The sequence below is a fragment of the Pteropus vampyrus genome, unplaced genomic scaffold (genome assembly GCF_000151845.1).
Source record: "Pteropus vampyrus isolate Shadow unplaced genomic scaffold, Pvam_2.0 Scaffold2, whole genome shotgun sequence".
NCBI lineage: Eukaryota > Metazoa > Chordata > Mammalia > Chiroptera > Pteropodidae > Pteropus > Pteropus vampyrus.
Window position 1 is genome coordinate 20,064,000 of NW_011888783.1, and position 20,799 is coordinate 20,084,798.

The 20,799-nt window shown below is 35.0% G+C and overlaps 1 protein-coding gene across 1 annotated transcript in view; it reads right to left on the bottom strand.

The window, feature by feature from the left end:
* The window catches only part of CERS6 (ceramide synthase 6), a 272,206-nt gene that overhangs the window by 35,129 nt on the left and 216,278 nt on the right, over positions 1–20,799 (bottom strand). The window contains exons 7-8 of the mRNA XM_011358174.2: positions 19,335–19,463; positions 16,524–16,630 (exon numbers count right to left, since the gene is read on the bottom strand). Coding sequence (XP_011356476.1) covers positions 16,524–16,630; positions 19,335–19,463 — 236 coding nt within the window. The remainder of the gene's footprint in view (positions 1–16,523; positions 16,631–19,334; positions 19,464–20,799) is intronic.

Genomic DNA, 20,799 nt, shown 5'->3' on the forward strand with positions numbered 1-20,799 from the left:
GACCCTGACCATTAATACTAACATATACTGGGTTGTGATTGCCCAAATTGGTATATCTGCCCTGAATGGGCTGTTGCAAAACACCCTTGCTGTCCCTGGGACCCAAACCACTAACCATCACCATTTCCTGGAACCCTTAGGGTTAGTAAAGCACATGGCTAGTGAGAATTCCAAAAGAGGATTAGCTTTATTCTCTTTCAGGTAATGTAGACATTGGTTAGAAAGACTTTCATCTGAACAGGAGGATGGAATGCCTTGAAAGATATTAACTGCTGCTTTCCCATGAGATTTTGGGGATTAAGCTGATTAAAAGAAAAGCACTAATATGAAAGTGAATCTATGTAAACTCACTAATTTAAACCTCTTGGTTATTTCAAATTATGTTTTCCAGTTGTTCTGCTTCCACGGACAGACAAAGTAAGCATCTCTTGAATTTGAGTAAAAGTATTTCCCCACTCCAAGCACTTCTATGCCTGCTGAAAAAAGATCAAAATCTATTAATCTCTTCAAAAAGGAGGAGAATGGAAGAACCTTTATTTTCTTCTGAGATAAGACTGTGAAAACACAAGGTAAACTCAGAAAGATAAAAAAAAAAATAAAACCATGAAGAAAATATAAAAGCTCCAAATACTGGATTCCTTCCTTTTACCTGGCCCATCCTGGGAATCTCTGAACTTCCTCCATGGGTTGAATCCATGGCCAATTATGTCAGCAGAGTCCCTGATCACACACAGGCTCCCTTTACCCCCTTGGCTGGAGGTTGGCCTTTAACACCGCAACAATCCCTTCCTGCTCAAGCCCTACTCATTTGCTTTTTTCTTCTATTCCCAGGTTATACTAACTGGATTTAGAAAGTGAGAGATATACTATAACCACTTTAAATTCTGAATACAAGAAGTCCTCTTAATCAAAGGAATGTTGCCACCAAGAAAAAACCATTTAAAGTGAATCCATGTAAAATGGAATATAAATTTCATAGAAAATAGTGAATAAAAGGGTCAATCAAGACTTTTATTTTGAAAAATGAGATTAAATTCAGAAAAATAAACTTATTTTATCTTCCATTTAACCAAATTTAGGTTATAATTACAACTATGTTCTAATTCTTAGAGCTAAAAACGAATAAAGTATTGATTGGGAGGGTTATGTAATTATCTTCAAAATTGAGTGTTATAGTATATGACAATTTTAAGAAAGATGCAAGAACATTTGAGGGCTTCAACATTTTCCCAAGGGTCCCTCACAATTCTTTGAAATTCATATCTTTCTTTTTTGAAGTAACTATCATGTCACCACCTTTGCTGATTTTCCTCTTTTTGATTAAATGCTCTGCCAAGTCCTCCTTTGGCAGTGTCTCTGGTATGTTTTGAGCAGAGCTCCAACATCACATTCATTGACCTTAGAAAATCTTGCATCATGTACAATTTCCTTTGTAACTGACTTGCATTGCTTTGGCCCTCTTCTTTCATCTCACTAGACTGGTAAGGAAGGCACTAATGGCGGGAGAGAGGAATATTTGAGAGGTCATGAATCTTTTTAGTAGTTAATTCATTACTAATACTTTCTTAGAACGATGAACGTCTCTTTCTTCTATAACCCTCTAATTGCTGGAAGCCAGCTAATGAAATCCCAGGTAGTCAGGACCTTTGTTACTTAACTTCAGTTGGTCCTTGAAGCTGTTGCACATTCTTTCAGACCTAGGATATTAAACTAGAAAATTTTAAATCTGAGCCCTAGAAATAATGAGCGATCCTAAAGAGCCAAGGCTAAGGCCAAAGTTAGTTTCATCCATGGCTTTATTCTCCAGACTACACTGTCTTATCAATCCTCTGTGCATGATGTATTAAAGCGGAGAACACTAGGAAAGAAAATGGAAGATATATTTCTATTCTTGACTATGATTAAAACTCACTGTGGCCTTGGCCAAGTCACTTAACTCTTTTGGGTTTCAGTTTTCTCTGTGGTCTTATATAGCGCGAAATAGTTAAGACTACTGGTTTGGGGCCTCAAGGCCTCAGGAGAATTTTGTTTTTGCTCATTCAGAGAGCAGATATATCATTTTGGGTGGTCACAACACATGAACCGAATCTTTGGTATTAAATGGTTAAGGTTGCCAGGAAGTGACTGCAGTTCACTGACCCTTGGCTCGAAGGGCAATGAGGTCCTGTCATAGCTCTGTTCTCATTCCCCAGAATCCCTCACCCAAATCCCAGTGCAGTTCCCACATCTTGTCAGGTATGCAGTTGTCTTGTTCAGACAACTATATACCATGAGTTATACCTTTCTATCATGTGCACACCTCTTTCCATCCCAGTCGTTCATTCTCTCTTTTTCCTTGCCTCATGCTTCAGAAGGACAAGTGTTCCACTTTTAGAAGGCTGTCCTTCCATCTGGCCATTAATCTTCCGGATTCTGCTTGTTCATTTTCATTTTCTTTTTTTTTAACCACCATGTATTGTCAATCTCTTCCTTTACACAGACTCAAAGAATCATGGGTACCTGAGAGGTCATCTAACTGGAACCAACATTTGTCTCCTTCCTTCACTTCTCTGAAAAGAAGGAGTACCTTCCTTAATTTATGGGTACCTCATGAACTCCTGCAGGTACTCTTTTTCCTCTGTTTCTAAAGATAGGTGCTGATGTCCAGTATCCTATAAAAATCTTCATTTGATACTATAACCAATCTGATGATTATTTTATTTCTTTCTTTCCATACACTGCAAACTTTTTAAACAAGTTGTCTATGTTCATTACCTTTTCTTGCCCCGCAACCCACTTGTCCCCTACTCAGAATCCCTTGCGGGGATCACTCTACAAAAATTTCTCATTGGAAGGTCACCTACCTACTTGTAATTGTAAAATCATAGAATCAAGAAATTTTAGAGCTAGAAGATACCTTTGATATTTATTCCAATTCTCTCATTTTACAGATGAAGAAGGACATACATACAATTTCACATGACCAGTGGTCTCATTTGTCTCAATCTGCCTTGCAGTATTTGATATTGTAGCCTCCTTCCTTTTTATGAATATTGATTAAAATACATATACTACTGTCAATGATGTTTTATTCTGATTAGTTCAAAGACAAGGCCTGAGAAACTTTCCCGAGGACAAACTACATTAGTCATGACACAAGACGACTATCACATGTGTTTGTTTCCTTTCGAATGCTTTATCGAGATCTCTATTACCCCCTACCTCCCCCTCTACCATTACCATGTTTCAATTTACTTTAAAGCTGTTTTCATAATCACCAAAGGCTTTTGTTATTGCTGGAAAGATTCAATACAAATGTACTTAGCCTTCCCCCTATGCTGGAGTTGCGTGGCTTATACCCTAGCAAATATAACATTATATATTGCTATTCGACTATGAGATCTTCATTTGGTTGAATGACTATTACAGTAGCTGACATACCTTATTGTCAAACAATTTTCTCCCTTCTCCAAAAGCAAAAGTGCATCATTTTTACTGCCAAGAAGTTCTCAGATGTAGAAACAATAAGGAGCAGCAAGTTGTTACTGCATACTAGATTGGGGGCAGGGTGTTAATATGAAGAATAAAAACTAACCTCTCTTCCTCTTTGCTTAGAGAAAATCAGTCTGGATTTGTTCTCAAGTGGTTTGGAAATCTACTGGCTATTTTTCAAGGTTCTCAAGATCCTGGCCAGAAAAGCATATCTTAAGCACTGTTAGAAATGATGGTGTGCATGCTTTAGACCCGTTTGTAGCATCAAGACTCTCCAGGTACAAAGTGTGAGCAAAATACAGTTTTAATGAAACTGTTAGGTTTTCATGTAAATGCAATGGAATTGCCTTACCTGAAATCTCAAAGCCATTAAGGCCAATTCATGTGGAAAATACACCATTCAATTTGATTCCTTTTATTCCTTCTGCAGCAGGCAGCAATCAATAGTCTCACCACTTTTTAATTACTAAAAAGAAAAGCCCCATGAACTCATGGAAGCAGCTGTGTGATATTTATTTGATGTTGATAAGAGTAAGCAAAAGTTTCACTATGTGAAATATATAAATATCTATAAAATCTGTATATTTACTCAAGATATATTTATATCTATAAATATATTCATTATGATGAATACATATAAATATATGTATATATCTATAAATAAGATATATATGTATATCTAAATAAATGTACTTAGATATCTATAAGATATGTTTATATATAACTACATATAAAGTACATATTTGAAAATATCTATCATATATATGTGTGTATATATATATATGTACACACACACACACACACACACACACACACACACACACACACACACAATGGAGCATCACTTTATTTCATCTCTCTTTTTGCAAGAAAAATAGGGCCAGCAATTATCCTAGTTACATATGCAGTTATTTTCAGAGTAAGGCAATCTTTTACCATCTTCTCCAAACCTTTGAAGAATAGTTGAAACCAAGCTTAAAAAAAAAAAAGGGACAGTAACAAAGTCACAAGTCAATTGTCTGGTATGGGTCACCCAAAATCCAGTCCCCTAAACTCTATGCCTGAAAGAGAGCTTGTCCTAAACACTATCTGTGAGGGCTAGCATGCTGGGATAGGCAAATTATGAGAGAGGAATTAGAATATTTGGCTCGAGAAAAGAGGGAATTTAAATAAGCATTACTCTGGTATTCAAAATATTTTCCTCTGATTTAGGGAGAAAGAAAATAAAAAAGATGATATTCTATTATATCGAAATAAACAAACAAACAACCTACTTGGGAAAAACAGCTTTATAGAAGTGAATTCTGAATTAAGACCTAAAATAAATCATAGAGATCTACTGTAAGATATAAATCAGCAAACTTACAGCATACTAGGTATTGTCACAGTACTGGGAACTCAAAGGGAAAGTGAGACATGGTCTCAGACCTGTTACAATTCACTTTTGAGTGGAGAAGGGAGATAAAGAAATGAATGTTAGACAATAGCATCAGAACAGAGCCCTTCAGGAAAATGCCATGTGATTGCTACTGAGAACTGAGGACTCAAATATCTAATTAAATTTTCAAATGAGGTGAAGAGAAACAATTAGAAATAAATGCAATCATATGGCTAGGAAAAGAAAAGGGGCACAAGCTCCATGAATAATTCACTACTGAGAGAAACATTCAAGCTATATTTCTTCTGTAGTTCATCTTGACAGCTTTAACCAATTTTGTTGAAGCACCTGTCTTATTTCTGGAAGATATTGTAAACTTAATATGTAGGAATAAAGTGCTGACTTTGCAAATTGTGCTCCTAACGTAATTTTCTGGGAAATGGGGGTAATTTAAGAGACTTATACACAAAGAAAAATTCCTTCAGTGCTTCTTGTTAGCTCCTGAATTCACCAAATGGGATATGTTCACATGGTACTTTAATCAAATTAAAGCATCCATTGCTTTAGCAAGGTCTTTGCCCTTCAGTAGCAGACCAGAGATAAAATATTCTTATCTAAGAACAAGGACAATTGTTGGACTAAATTTTGTTTAATGGAAGTACCCTAGTTAACATAATAATAACCAGAAAATTTTCCTTTTGTTTTGTTCATGTATTATTAATCGAAACACATAATAAAAAGTCACTAAATTTTTATACACCAATGATGAACTTTTGGAAAGAGAAATTAAGAAAACAATCTTATTTACAATTGCATCGAAAACTATAAAATACCTGGGAATCAAATTAACCGAGGAGGTAAAAGGCCTGTTCTTAGAAAATTATGTCATCGAAAAAAGAAATAGAAGAAAATACAAATAAATGGAAGCATATACCGTGCTCATGGGTAGGAAGAAACAACATTGTTAAAATGGCCATACTACCGAAAGTAATCTATAGATTCAGTGTAATCCCTATCAAAATACCAATGGCATTTTTCAGAGAGCCAGAACAACTAATCCTAAAATTTATATGGGCCCATAAAAGACTCCAAATAGCCACGGCAATTTTGAGAAAGAAGAGCAAAGTGGGAGATATCATACTACCTGATATCAAGGCTATAGTAATCAAAACTGCATGGTATTGGCATAAACACAGATACACTGATCAATGGAACAGAATAGAGAGCCCAGAAAGAAATCCATGCCCATATGCTTACTTAATATATGACAAAGGAGGTAAGAATATATAATGGGGTAAAGACAGTCTCTTTAATAAACAGTGCTGGGAAAATTGGACAGATACATGCAAAAAAAAAAAAAAAGAAAGAAAGAAAGAAAGAAAAAAACTAGACCACCTTCTTACCCATATACAAGAATAAACTCAAAATGGATTAAAGACTTAAACGTAAGACCCGAAACCATAAAACTTCTAGAAGAAAAGATAGGCAATAATCTCTCTGATATTGCTACTAGTAATTTATTTTTGGACATATCTCCTTGGGCAAGAGAAAAAAAGAAAAAATAAACAAATTGGACTACATCAAATTGAAAAGTTTTTGCACAGCAAAGGAAACCATCAACAAAACAAAAAGACAGCTGATTGAATAGGAGAAGATATTCGCTAATGATACATCATGATAAGAAGTAAATATCCAAAATATATAAAGAACTCATACAATTCAACAGAAAAAAACCACAAATAATCCAATTAAAAAATGGGCAGAAGACTTGCACAGATACTTTTCCAAAGAGGAAATACGGATGGCCAATAGACATATGAAAAGATGCTCAAGGTCACTAATCATCAGGGAAATGCAAATTAAAACCACAATGAGATATCACCTCACACCTGTCAGAATGGCTATCATCAGTAAATCAAAGAACAAGTGTTGGAGAGGATATGGAGAAAAGGGAACCCTCATACACTGTTGGTGGGATTGCAAACTGGTACAGCCACTATGGAAAACAGTCCGGAGGTTTCTCGAAAAATTAAAAATGGATATACCTTTTTAATCCAGCAATTGCACTTCTGAGTATTTATCCAAAGAAAACCAAAACAATAATTTGTAAAGATCTATACACCCCAATGTTCACTGCAGCTCTATTCACAATAGCCAAGATATGGAAGCAACCTAAATGCCCATCAACAGATGATTGGATAAAGAAGTTATGGTTCATATATACATTAGAATATTGTATATATGAAATCCTACCATTCGCAATGACATAGATGAACCTGCATGTTATTATGCTGAGTCAAACAAAGAAAGATAAATACCATATGATTTCACTTATATGCAGAATCTAAAGAATAAAAAGAACAAACTAATCAAAAACAGAATCTCAAATATAGAGGACAATCTGGTGATGGCCAGAGGAGGGGGAGGTTGAGGGGCTGGGAGAAGGATTAAAGAAATACAAATCAGTAGTTGATAGATGGCCACGGGGATGGGGAGCATGGCACAGGGAATGTAGGCAGCAGTAATGCAATGGCTTTATGTAGAGCCAGAGGAGAGAAAGAGCAACCAGGGAGATCATTTCATAAACTATATAAATGTCTAACCAATGTACTGTATACTCGAAATTAATAATAAAATAAAATAAAAGTCACTAAAAAGATCTTACTATTATATGATGGTTCCTGATCTTCAAGTTAACATCCTTGCATAGGTTAAAAGACAGGAGACTAGGTTGGAACACAGGGGACCCAGGGCACTCCCTGGAGGCTATTTTGGGAAATAATCCCAAATATTTCTTTATTTGACTTACATACACTACTGGACAGTAAAATTACAGTTAATAGACTATTGCGTTTCATTAAATACAATTTTAGTATATTTCAATTTCAATTAAAAAGACAATCTAAAAATGTTAATTATTCTATTACTTTTTTATCTCTCTGAATTTAAAAAACATTTAGAATTTTTTCAGTCCGGCCATTCTTATATGCCAGACACACAAAAAAAATAGGATGTATTCAGAACCATTTCTTCAAACAAGTTTTAATATATATTTCAATGAATGCTTCATACTACCTTTCTTCATAACCACTAAATACATAACTCAAAGATCATAATATAACATATTAACAACCAACAAATCGAATTAAATATTTATTATCTGACAACTCTATATTTAAAGCATGGGTTGGGATTATATGGAACACAAAGCAGTCTAAGACATCAGTGTCTGTAAAAAATAGGTGTGAGTTTATATGCTGTCCATTAAAAAAAGGAGTTAAGAGAGCTAAATTGGGTTAGAGCATGTTGCTCTGAGAGATGCAGTTTGCTACAAATTTGAGGTTGGGCCCTTAGCCTGACACTGAGGGGGGCCAAATGAGAAGTCCCCAGTGGTGGTTGGGAACAACCATCCAGCGCCCTTGGACAGCATTAAAAATTACTGCATTGAGATGGTGTTCTGTTCGCTCTTATTCACTTTCTTTAGTCATCCCGTAGATGGAGAAAAGATGCTTTTTTTTTTTTTTTTCCCTACTTCTTCTCTCAGACAGGCGTTCCTTTCTTACTCTGTCTTGGAACCTCTTGACTTCCTCTCTTTGTGCCTTACTAATCAGGAGCCACTGTCCCACACAGTCACCACATGCACAACCAGGCTCCTACTCAGAGTTTGTATTTTCAGTATATCTATTTGTTTAAGACTTTATTTAACTCCTGAAGTCTTTGACATTTAGCGCTTTAAATTAAACATTTCTGTTTTATTATCTGCTTTGGACAAAGGTAATATTTATGAAACAACTGCATAGTCTTATTTCCACAAATTCTGTCTGAGCAAAATGATTCAATGGCTAGAATGCCCCTGCTTTTGATAGCTACTGAATCACTGCCAACTTTGTCTCCTTTGTCTGGCCTATTCAGTCTGTATCATAAGGAAAGATGCACTTGGGCTGCAAAGTCTTGGTCATGACTGTGCCAAACTGCATGGGAAATTCTAAAATTTCATTTATTCATTTAACAAATATTTATTGATGGTTTTGCAGTGCTAGATGTTGCCGGGCCTGTGACTTAATCAATATCTACGTCCCTAACTTCCACACTGTGCCTGACATACAGCAAGCTCACAGTGAAATGTATTGAAAAGATCTATAAAGAATTAGTGGCTCCTTGCCTATGAGGAATTTACAAAGTGTTTGCTCCCTTGTCCTAAAGACATAAAAAGTTAAATAATAATACATGATAAGATATATCCCCACAGCGAATAGGATGACTCTAGGAATATGATTCTGTCTCCTTGACTACACTGCCATCCCAGAAGTGACATACAGAGGCATGGATGAAGTTCTGAGAATAAAAGAACACAGCCAGGGTGTTCTCCACTGCCAGTGCTATGGAGCCCTGAACACTGGGATTCTGCAGGCTAGGTTTCTGGGATAGCTCAGGTACTGGTCTAGGCTGGGAAGCAGGTAAGGGACAGGCATAAGCTGGTCCCAGGCTGGGAAGCAGGTAAGGAACAGGCGCAAGCTGGTCCCTTTTCAGGAATGTTGAAAAGGGGCCTAGAATGGACAGAGAGGCAAGTTGGCAGGAGAAACCTAGGGACCACAGTCAGGGAGGTGAGCATAAGTGCTGAGGACTAGCCTGATATACAACTGCACTTTATAATAACATAAGCAAACGGAAAAGAGTTGATGTGAGTTCTTCATCTGTTATAGTATTTTCCATATAGCATCACTTTTGATTAAGTAAGACCTGATAAAATATACAATTTTCAAATCTCTGGTCCTGGCATTAGACTTTATCACAATACACATATATTTTTAAAACAGATGAAATGGCCATACTGAATTTTTTCTATAGATGACATATAAACAAACACATTTTATGATACTTTGAGAAAATAATCTTTATTTCTTTCCTCTTTCCCTAGCAAAGGATTCTCTGCAATGGTTGGAAGAGAGGAAAAGAACACTTAAGACATTAATTCAGTGTAAAGAGTGTTACTAGGATACTACATTTTTTTGTTGACTCAAGTCACAAAAGGAAAAAGCTTACCTGAGAGCATAGTCTGCCCCCTCCCACCCCCATATACAATGTTAAGAATAGCTGCGTGCTTTTTGCCTGAGGTAGACAATACTTCCAGAGAACATCCAAAGACTGAATACATTTAATACGTCACTCCCTCCTCTGCCTACTCATCAGACTAATTTTTAATGGCCTAGCCCAGGAGTTGGCAAACGTTTTCTGTAAAGAACCAAGTGGTAAATATTTTAGGATTAGCGGGCCATATATGCTATCACAACTACTCAAGCCATTATAGCAGAAAGTAGTCAAAGACAATATGTAACAGATGGGCAAGGTTGTGTTCCAATAAAACTTTATTTATAAAAACAAGTGATGGGCTGATTTGTCCTACAGGCCATAGTTTGTTGATTCCTGGCCTAACCCCTTAATATTGAAATTATGTTACAATTATTATGTTCACATGAAAAGAGACAATATATCTCAATACACATTATTTCCACCCACTTCTACTCCACCTTGCGAAGGTATTAACTGATACTAATACATGTAAGTATTATTAAAAACATGCCAAGGTACCTAACAGCCAAAGATTTCAGGTCTCATCTTTTATCCTTCAAATATATTTAACAGAGACGAGCACTAAGGAAAATTTCTGAGGAAATCTGCCAAGGGATTTTAGAGGAGAAAATCCAAAATTGTGAACTCTGAGACTAATCTCATCAGATAGTCAGCAAAGCATATAAGCCAAAAATAAATCAAAGAAGATGATATCCCCATATGCATCTGGATGAATTTCAAACCTTATTATAGAAAACAGTAAAAGAATAATCTAGGCTCCTTTCTAATGCATGGTTTTTGTTTTTGTTTTTTAAATTACAAAGACCTTCAGAAAGTACAAATCAGCAAATAATTCTCCTACTTTGCAGCATAGAGATCAACAGAAAGTAACATTCTGAGAAGTCACATGCTTCTGTCTGAATAGCAGCAGAACACTGAAGGTACATATTTGACTCGAAGTTTTCTGTAGCCCAGGAGCTGGTATTTGGTGGGACATGAATGGGGCTATGGAAAGTCATCATTAGGCCACAGGAAGAGGTTCTGGCAACTGTGGTACACTCATTCGTGGCTAGATAATGGCTTGTGAATCTGTGACTTGTAGGAAAGGACATATACCTACATTTTATCAAATTTTATGAGATTTTGTTAAATAGTAATAGTTACTTGTAGTGGCTTAGGACAGGTAGAGTCACTTAGGATTTGAAGGAATAAGGTAACTCGGTGCACACCCTATGTTACATGCTCACTGAGTACTGAGAACAGCGACTAAAACAAGATATTTTGAGTCACATAATTAGAGAGAGCACTTAAAAATTTTACTTCAAAAGAATCTATGGTTATGGTTCCTTATCTAGACTAACTGGAGGTTATACAATAAAACTTTCTGGCCACTTGGCCATATGGAAATTTCTATCTTTAACACTTATTTTTTAAATGTTTACTATTTATAAACTACTTTATAGGATACTGCTACAAACAATATTTCATTTGATCCTTAATATTTTCTGGTAAGGTAGGTGAACAATTGCTATTATTCTTATTTTTCTGATGAGGACATAGATACAAAGAAGTTATACACTTGGTCTTCAGACACATACTGAGGGGGAGAACCACGACTCAAAGCAGTCTTTCTATTGACTGCATCAAACTATCTCCTTTTCAAGATCTTTGTAGATTTGTCTTTTTCATTACCAGATTTCAATGTCTGTCGAGAGATGAAGATGCTTACAATATAGTATCTTGGCTGGGAAGAATGGTAAGGACAATCCATTTCAAAATGATTCTTTTTATGTAACAACTACTAAAAATGTATCTCATCAATAGCTTTATGACCTCCTCAAAGAAGATAGTATTGTGTTATAGGAAGAACTGGAACTTAGTTAAGTACTTGCTGAATTGGACCAATGACAGGAGACCAGAGTCAAGAGAAACTGAGTAAATCATTGGCTAAATGAAGTTTTTCCTGTTTAATGAGGGAGAAATTGTGCCTATTCACTTCACAATGATTTAAGGAGCTCAACTAAGAAAATAGATGTGAGACCAGTTAGAAAGAAGAGTATCTAATTACTCAACAAATATCATTGAGTAGCATTGCGATAGATGCTACAATGAGATCAAGCACAATCTACTGTGCCAATAGAAAACTACAAAAATGAGAAACTGTTAGGAACTTCAGGGATTACACACAAATGGAGTTGACAGAAGACAGATGCAGATCAATTAAAATGGTAATAGTTTACAACGATAGGCTTACTCTCAAAAAGGATCCAATCATTGACTGTCCAACTATTACATAAAGGCTAAAATAACATAGACTTTTGAGTAGAAGCAGTAACATGAAACACCATATTTTGAAGATTTTTAGTATGTAATAAAAGAATGCAAGTATCTTAATAGTTTTCAATATGGATTACATGTTAAAATGATATTATTTTGAACATACTGAGTTAAATAAAACATTTAAATGGATGTCACCTTTTTACTTTTTTAATGTGGCTACTAGAAAATTTAAAATTACTATGAAGCCTGAATTATATTTCTATTGGACAGTGCTGTTCTAGAAAGATATATTGTAACCAAACGAGAAGTCTGGGCAGAGCATGATTCTGAAAAGGCTACTCACACATATGTTGTCTTTGTGAGGCAAAGACACAAATGAACCAAAGACTCAACAGATAATAAACCAAGTGTTATCCAACCCACGAATACAAAAATTCTGATGGCTCACATGGGAACACAAACGTAGTCAGGAGGAACCTGGAAGGTATTGCTGGTGATTTCAAAGTAAATGGATTGAAAACCAAACGAAGTAGCAGGAAAATAGAATAATTTTGTTTCTTCTTCCAGCCGAAGCAGAAATATTTGAAGAAGAAATGTCTCTGAAATGCTTCTTAGAAGTCCAATCTACCTCCAGACCTTACCCCCAGTTGCCAGTAACTATTACACACACACACACACACACACACACACACACACACATACACACTCTCTATCTAGTATAATGCTTTATTAGCTGACAAAGCTAAATTGAATTATTTAATATTGACAATACATAAATATTATTTATCTCCAGTAAATGGTCATAAAATAACCTCTAGGCCCCCCCAAATTATAAACCAGATTACAGAAGGGATCTTTAGGGATTCAACGGTAAGTGCCCCATGGAGTCCTATGTCTAACTGAATTTTCACCACCCAGCCTTGTACTGGTTATACAGTAAGCGCCCAGTAAATTCACTAAATACGTTATAGTATATTGGAACACTTAAACAATATGAAAAAGGCAAAGGCCAGAAGTTTTCGACTGGTAAGCTCACTGTTGCAGATGGATAATCAAACACATGGGGCTGAGTACCTAGAAATAAGAAGCCAACAAAGGTCCCCCAAAATCAAGTCACGCCAGATGGGCCTCATTTTTTTTCACCCTGCCTCTACATTTGCAGAGGACGTCTTAAATACAGAGTAAATCCTGACTTTCATAAGACCTTTGACAAAATCTTTTATTACATCTTTAAAAAATGTGGAGAAATAGCAGGCATGATGACAGAGAGCAGTTATAAGACAGTAACAAGTAGAAAAACCATAAAGAAAGACTTGGTGGTTGAGACATTGAGGCCAGCCTAAAGAAATCCTTCAGTAGTGTATCGGGAGTTCCTATTTTCTTCAATGAGTTGGAGGGAAGCATGAAAGGCATACATGCAAGTAACATAAAGGTGGAAGGAATAAATATTGCATTGGATATAGTTCAGATAATAACCCCTGATATTAGGGGTTATATGAACAGAATATTTGAAAACAGTTTGATGAAATCTAAAAGAAATAAAAGTAGTTGTATAATTAGGTATACAAATAAATTATAATTAGAAATAAAAATGTATAAAAATAAAATAATTTAGGATGAGGAACATCTGGTCTGGTGGCAGTTCAGCTGTTTATCAGATCATCACCAGTACACTGTGAAAGCTGCTTAAAGCTAATGTAATAGCAAACTGCATTAGAAGAAATGCAGTTCTAAATAAGGCTTGTTTTTAGTTCTCTTATATTTTGTACCAGCCAGTCCACATTTGGAACATCATGACAAGAGGAATTCTGAGAAACAAAAGAAGCAGAACAACAAACAGGAATAATTGAAGGGATTAAAGATCTTTCTGATGAAGAGAAAACTTACAGATGATAAGTTAGAAACCTTCATGTTCTTAAGAGTTTTCAGTTAGAATGCCAGGGTATAGTCTGTTTTCCAGAGACCATTTTTTTGAGAGGAAGGAGTCACAGATTTCTTTGAGAATCTGATAAAGCCATGGGCCCTCCAGAGCCGCAGGGAAAAAAATAGAAACACATACATGTTTTTCATACAATTTCAGGGATTTTTAAAACAGATTAAGGACCTCTAGCTTCGAAGTTATAAGGACCCAGGTTTCTGTTTCATATAAGAAACTATTTCTCCCTTGATCTCTAAGGCAATACTTCTGATCAGGGAAAATGACAGAATTTCTATCCTGGGCGGAGGAGCTGGGAGTAGATTCTGGAGCTGGTAACCCGTAGATTCCCTCCCAATTCTAGGATTCCCTAATCTAAAAGGAGTTTTTGAATAATTTCACAGTATTAACAAAAATATTTAAAATGCTATTTGTTATTGTCATTCACATTACAGTTTTAAATACTAAAAAGATCCATTACACCCTAGTAATTGAAACAGGTCAAAACAAAGGTCATACAGGCACTAACATGATTTACCAGACATATCTGAAAAGAATTTTATTCCCTACATGCACAACTAAACTGGCAGCAGGTATATAAATTATTTCTTGGGTTACAAACAATAAAATACTTCTCTCTTCAAGATGCATTTTTAAAAACGTGGCTGCGTTCAGGGGTATGGTAGCAGAAGCCCTATGGCATGTGCAATATAAACTCTTTCGCATTTGGTCACAAAGATTTTTCTAAGCAACTAGTTAATGCCATCATGACAGGACATTTCCATGAATTATCTTATTAGTAGCATTACGTAATTTCTATATTCTGGGGTCTATGTTCTTTCTAAGTAACTCATTGCTATCTGAACCTGAAGAACTTTTTTTACACATTAGCTAGAAGGGAGGAGAAGAGCTGCATCTCTGTTTTAATCTATCTTTAAAAAGAAATAAGTAAATCAAAGTACTTGAGAGTGATGCTTACTTCTTTAAAACTCAGGTTCTCAGAAATCCTAAGTAGAAAAAGCTTTTTATATTTCTTTTGAGAAACAGTTCTTGGATTTTGCTCGAATTTCTTCTATTTGAATTCTTACCACTATTTCTGCTAATAATTTTGAAAGAGCCCCCAATCCTGGAAAAATTACAAACTCATTTCATTCAAAACTACTTCAATGTTTCCTACCTACAACCATATAAAACTATAATGAGGTTTTATAAATGCCTGTTGCCAACACACAGTGCGCTGCTTAGGAATAATTTTCATAATAAGTGAACAAAAAAGGGCTGTGGGCCTCAAGGAAAAGCTGTGTGCGTGCGTACGTGTATGCGTGAGTGCGTGTATATGTGTGTGTGTATTTGTGTGTGATTAATTTGTGTATGGAACCCCTGTGATAGATGTTACTCACTTAAAAGTCCCAACTTCATTATTGTTATTTTTCTATTGGGGCCGAAAAGCAAGGTATTACTGTACCACGTCACTGCTCAGTTTTCTCCCATTTCCATCGCTTTAATTTCCCATTCAAATCAATTTCTCAAAATGGAAAAAAAAAAATCTTCCGTCAATGGTAGACTTTAAGTGATATGGAGGACTCTTCTTTTTTTCTAGTTCAACAAATGATTAATGACAGTGGACTTATTTTCAATAGAACGGATTGTCAAATTCCATCAAAATCTGTCATACTGTTTTCTTAGCTCTCAACAAAACACACCCAGACATTCAGAGGCTATATAGAATTGTAGGGATTAGTTTTAGGTTATACCTTCCAACTGCTTTAGCTATAAATACAGCTGATGAGGAGAATTATATAGGATAGCGTTTCTCAAACTTTAATGTGGAGCAGAATCATCAAGACGGCTTACCAAAACATAAGTTGCCAGGCCCCATCTCCAGAGTTTGTGATTCAGTCAGTCTGGGGTGGGGCCCAATAGGTTGCATTTCTAACAAGTTCCCTAGTGATGCTGCTGCTGCCAGTCCCGGTACAGGAGGGATCCCTGGCAGATAACTCCTTGCAGTGCCATATTTCTTTTATTAATTCCAATTTTCATGGTAAGATTTTTGACTCATACTCTAGATTGGACTCTAAAATGGCAGATGACCTTCTGTGGCTTCAGAACCTACAGAAGCCACATCCTTCTCTGACTATCCTATGGAAAATATTAGTAAAGAGTGCAATCCTCGTTTTATAAACCTTATAAATGTCTAACCAATGTACTGTATACTTGAAACTAATAACATTTTTTTTTTAAAAAAGAGTGCACCCCTCTTCTAGAAAAAAATCAAGCTGTTTCTTGAGTACGTCCCTCACTTTCTTTAAACCCTTTCCTAAGTATTTGAAGCGAAATTCAAAAGGAAAATGGTTCATAAAGCCTATCTGGAAGGGGTAGCTCTATCTGAAAGAAGACTGGCATACTCACCAGAGAGGAAATATACCCAGTCGTGTGGTGATGAAAACCACAGCGAACATAACAAACAGGAGATCACAAATTTTCTGAAACTTGGCGTAATTTGCCATTTTGGCAGCCTATGAAAGAAAGGAATGTGACATATTAATTTAAATTAACTTGATAAATGAAAAGCTTCTTTCAATATGCATGAGTTTTCTATAAGTTATAACTTACCAGATACATAAAATTGCCTGCTACTTTGAAATGTCATGCATCATGCATCAGTATTTATAAATTACCCATAGGTCGAGTGAAATGCAGCATTAGCCACAAGGAGAACTACTGACTGTCAGAGATTTAATAAAATATTCAGCAACCTGAAAAATTCAATTATATGGTTGATTTCAGAAAAATAAAAAAATAAGAAAATTCTTGCATTATAGATGATATTAGCAAGCCAAAGACACCAAAACAGAAATTTGGCATAACAGGTCAAAATAGAAAGTGTTATATAATCCTTTAAACCTTTAATGAGCCCATACACTAAGGCCACAAACTTTATACAGACTACATGAAGCATTTCTGCATTTTTCTCCCTTCTACTTAGAATTATAGGTTTTTTTTGTTTGTTTTGTTTTTTAAACAGGCATAAGGAGTATTCTGGGGAGGTAGTTTCTTGGCTTATTTTCATAAATTTAGAATGTGTCAAACTCATGTTTTTCCAATAAATCCATTTAGGTATCATTTTCAAAGCTACATTATTGGGTCATCTTCCAGATGAAAGTCACCAATGTTAAAGTGTCTGCGAGAAGTACTCTAATATTTATGATAGTGATTTAAGTGACCATTTTTTTATATTATAAATTAGTGTAGGGAAGAAATCACATCCCTTTCTCTACCATCTACTTTTTATGGATGAGTCTAAGTAAAAACAGGTGACACTGAACACATAATTTTGCTTGATCACCTCTCTTTTACATTTTCACCTAGAATTGACAAGCACCTATACACAGGGTTACAAATTGAAGATGTCTTCTGAATTCATAACATTATTTCTTACTGCTTAGAAAGTTAAATTAGCTGAGCCAAACTTGAAAAGATTGTTGACGGTATCTACAAAATCTATAATTTAATAGCTTTAAGTAAAACATGAAGCTCTCAGAGAACTATATTCCTAAGGGGATATATCTACTAACTGAGTAGAAGACAAGATGAACTTTTAATTTTATGAATATTTTGGGTGTGACACCACAAATCATTAAGAAAGAAAAAAAGCATCCTCTGACTCCTCCTGACTAGGTAACCATGTAGATGTTCTTTAACACTCATTCACCGGTATTCAATAAAAAAGTATTAAACATAAATTTTTTGGAAATGTCTAGGCCATAAATCCCACTTTGAAGAGTTGACAATCAACATAATTATTTGAACATTCTCAAGCAATATTTTATAATATCAAAGAGAATCCAGTTGACAAGAACATCTGCTTTTAAGCCACATGACTAGGAATTCTGGATTATTTTTCTTTTCTAGATTAAAGTGGTAGATGATGATTCAACCAACATTTCTGACTGAAGGCTCTGCCAAGCACCATGCCAGCCATTTCCAGAGATTAAAGTTGGCAGATTGTACAGGGTTGATTTCAAAACTGTAAAATGCTGTATTATAAATTTCTACTTTCAAGCACACTTACAATTTAACCAAGTGGTAACTGATTTTCTAGGTATTGCTCCCATATTAATTATAGTTCTTCTTTAAAACATATGTGGAATAGAGCCTAGCTTGACACACTTAAAATCATAGTGCCAAACTATCATCTGATATACCCTAGCCCATTAGGACTATATAATACTTCAAATCTTTACTAACCGCCTTTATAGTAGGTTCAATTTTATGGCGTGGGATTTCTGCTTAAATTGTAATAATAGATCATTATTTGAAGGCACCTCTATTCTATATTCACAGTGACAGTGAATGTTTCAAAGAGGCAGAAAGAACTATGAGCCAACAGGAATAAAAAAATCAGAATACATATACTCAGACCTATTTCTACATGGAGTTTATATTCTGGTTTATTTTTGACCGGTTACATAAATTTCTCAGATTAAGTGGAAAAACTTTAATTATATAACATTATTGAGTGTGTTTCTTTACAGGGGCTATAATTAAAAGTATAAATGTCACATCTAAATTTTTCTTGGGATTTTGTCTTTTGAAATATGCTAGAAACATTTTCATTTTTCTTTTTTTTTGCTACTTTGATAATTCTAAATGATAATGATTTAGAAAGTTAAAGTGCAACCAATATATTCCTAGATATTTTTTATACTTACATGCATAGAAAACAACTTTTATATGTAATTTGCAATTTGTATATAATTTTCACTGTAAAAATGCTAAGATAATATGTATATTGGCAATAAAAACTATGACTACTAATTGACTCTATCAGGATGTACAACTCCCATTAATAACTAAACTGAGTTATATACACTTTCTGGATAAATCAATGTGAAGTTTAAAATACCAGAAATCAACTCTATTCAAGTAACAATTTTCCTAATGTAAAATATTTATTTCTTAAGTGTGGAATAATAAAGGTTTTCATTATTCTATTTATAAAGAATGCTAACATGATGAACATTTTTTTTTGTACAAAATTGTATATACTGATTTAAAATCTCACTTATACCAATTTCACCTACAAAGAACACCCTGCAGTTTCAAAGCAGTCATATACTATCGTCCCCCAGCACCATCTAGAATTATATAGAAGTGATGATTGCTGAGGACTTTCCGAATTCTAGATTTTGTACTTTTAAACATGAAGAAAACTTTTACCTCCAGAAGACCATCAGCTGAATCATGAAGACAGAGAACCAGGGTTCCTACTCGGGCCATATTGTTGACATAAGAAAAGGTAATCAAGAAAATAGACACAAGGTGATGCAGGAACATAATGCCAAAGTCCTTGGAAAAGGAACAAACAGCCATGTTAGGATTTCACACTATTGCAACAGTTCTATTCACCTATTCAAACCATTCAACCAATACTTGCTGAGGCTCTCTATGGGCCTAGCACTGGGAATACAAAAATGAGTAAAATACAGTTCCTACCCTCTGTTGAACTCACCATATAATGAGAGAGACGCACAGGAGTTGTGATTGTGGAGAAGGTACTAACTAGACACTGGGATTAAGGCCATAACATAAAGGGTGTTTCGTATGAACCCAAGGAATTTGAAGCTATGGGAGAAATTACTGCAGGATTTCAAGCAAAGAAAGACACTACTTGGATTAGTGCTTTAGGAAAATATTCTGGGCAGCAGCACAGGTCCAAATGGACCACTTCTCTTACTACTTTTGCATCCTTCTCCTGGAATATGCCCATTGGGATATTTAAATAAGAATCCTTAATATATTGGCTTTTCTGATTGGTCATACACAAACAAGCTCTCAGTTTTAACTATTATCTGTCCATAGTTATTAGGAAAAAAACTTGAAAAAATAATGGAAAATTTGCTATCTTTTTTTTGGTCAACTTCAAGGGAGTGTCTTCCTGGCCCATGTGAAAAGATCATCTTTTTCTGATACTGATTTATCTCCCGACCATTTGGACATGATTTCTTGTAATATGTAATTTCTGTTGCTTAGACGTATAGTCTCTCTTTTACTGATATTTTTACTCTTATTTAGTCTATGTTTCTCCTAGAATAAACCTGAACTTCTCAGGGACTGAAAGGTCAGGATTGGTTCTAACGGTGATCCACTTGAAGCCCTTAGAGAAAAAGGACTTCTCCCTCATAGGCCATTCATGTAGAGACCAAAAACTTAGCCAAAATGGAAAGCTTATCATGACACTGAGAGAGAAAGAGAGCAAGTATGTGCCCTCTTTACTTAGTAGCTATTGATGTCATACAGTTTAGAGTTTGAAAGATTAACTTCAATGACTTTTAAATGGTGTTAAAACATTTAAACCATGGTCTTTGTTTAGATCCTGAAAGTAATTAATGATAATCCAATAAGTAATAAAATTGTTCTTATTAAGTCCTTTTGCCATTTTTTCACTGAGTAGTTTCCATATCGATAACTTGAACCTATGAAGCTATAGATATTTCTACTGTTTAAATTTCTGTAATACATAACTCTTAAAAATGTCTTTTAATGGTTTATAACATCAAGTTTTAAATAATAATGATGAAATAAAGTTAAATGTGTATGTTAAAAAAAATCCTACAATGTTTAAAATGGTTCTGTGTACACTTTGGTGAATATATGTAGAGGTTACTTTTCTGTCTTGGAAAGT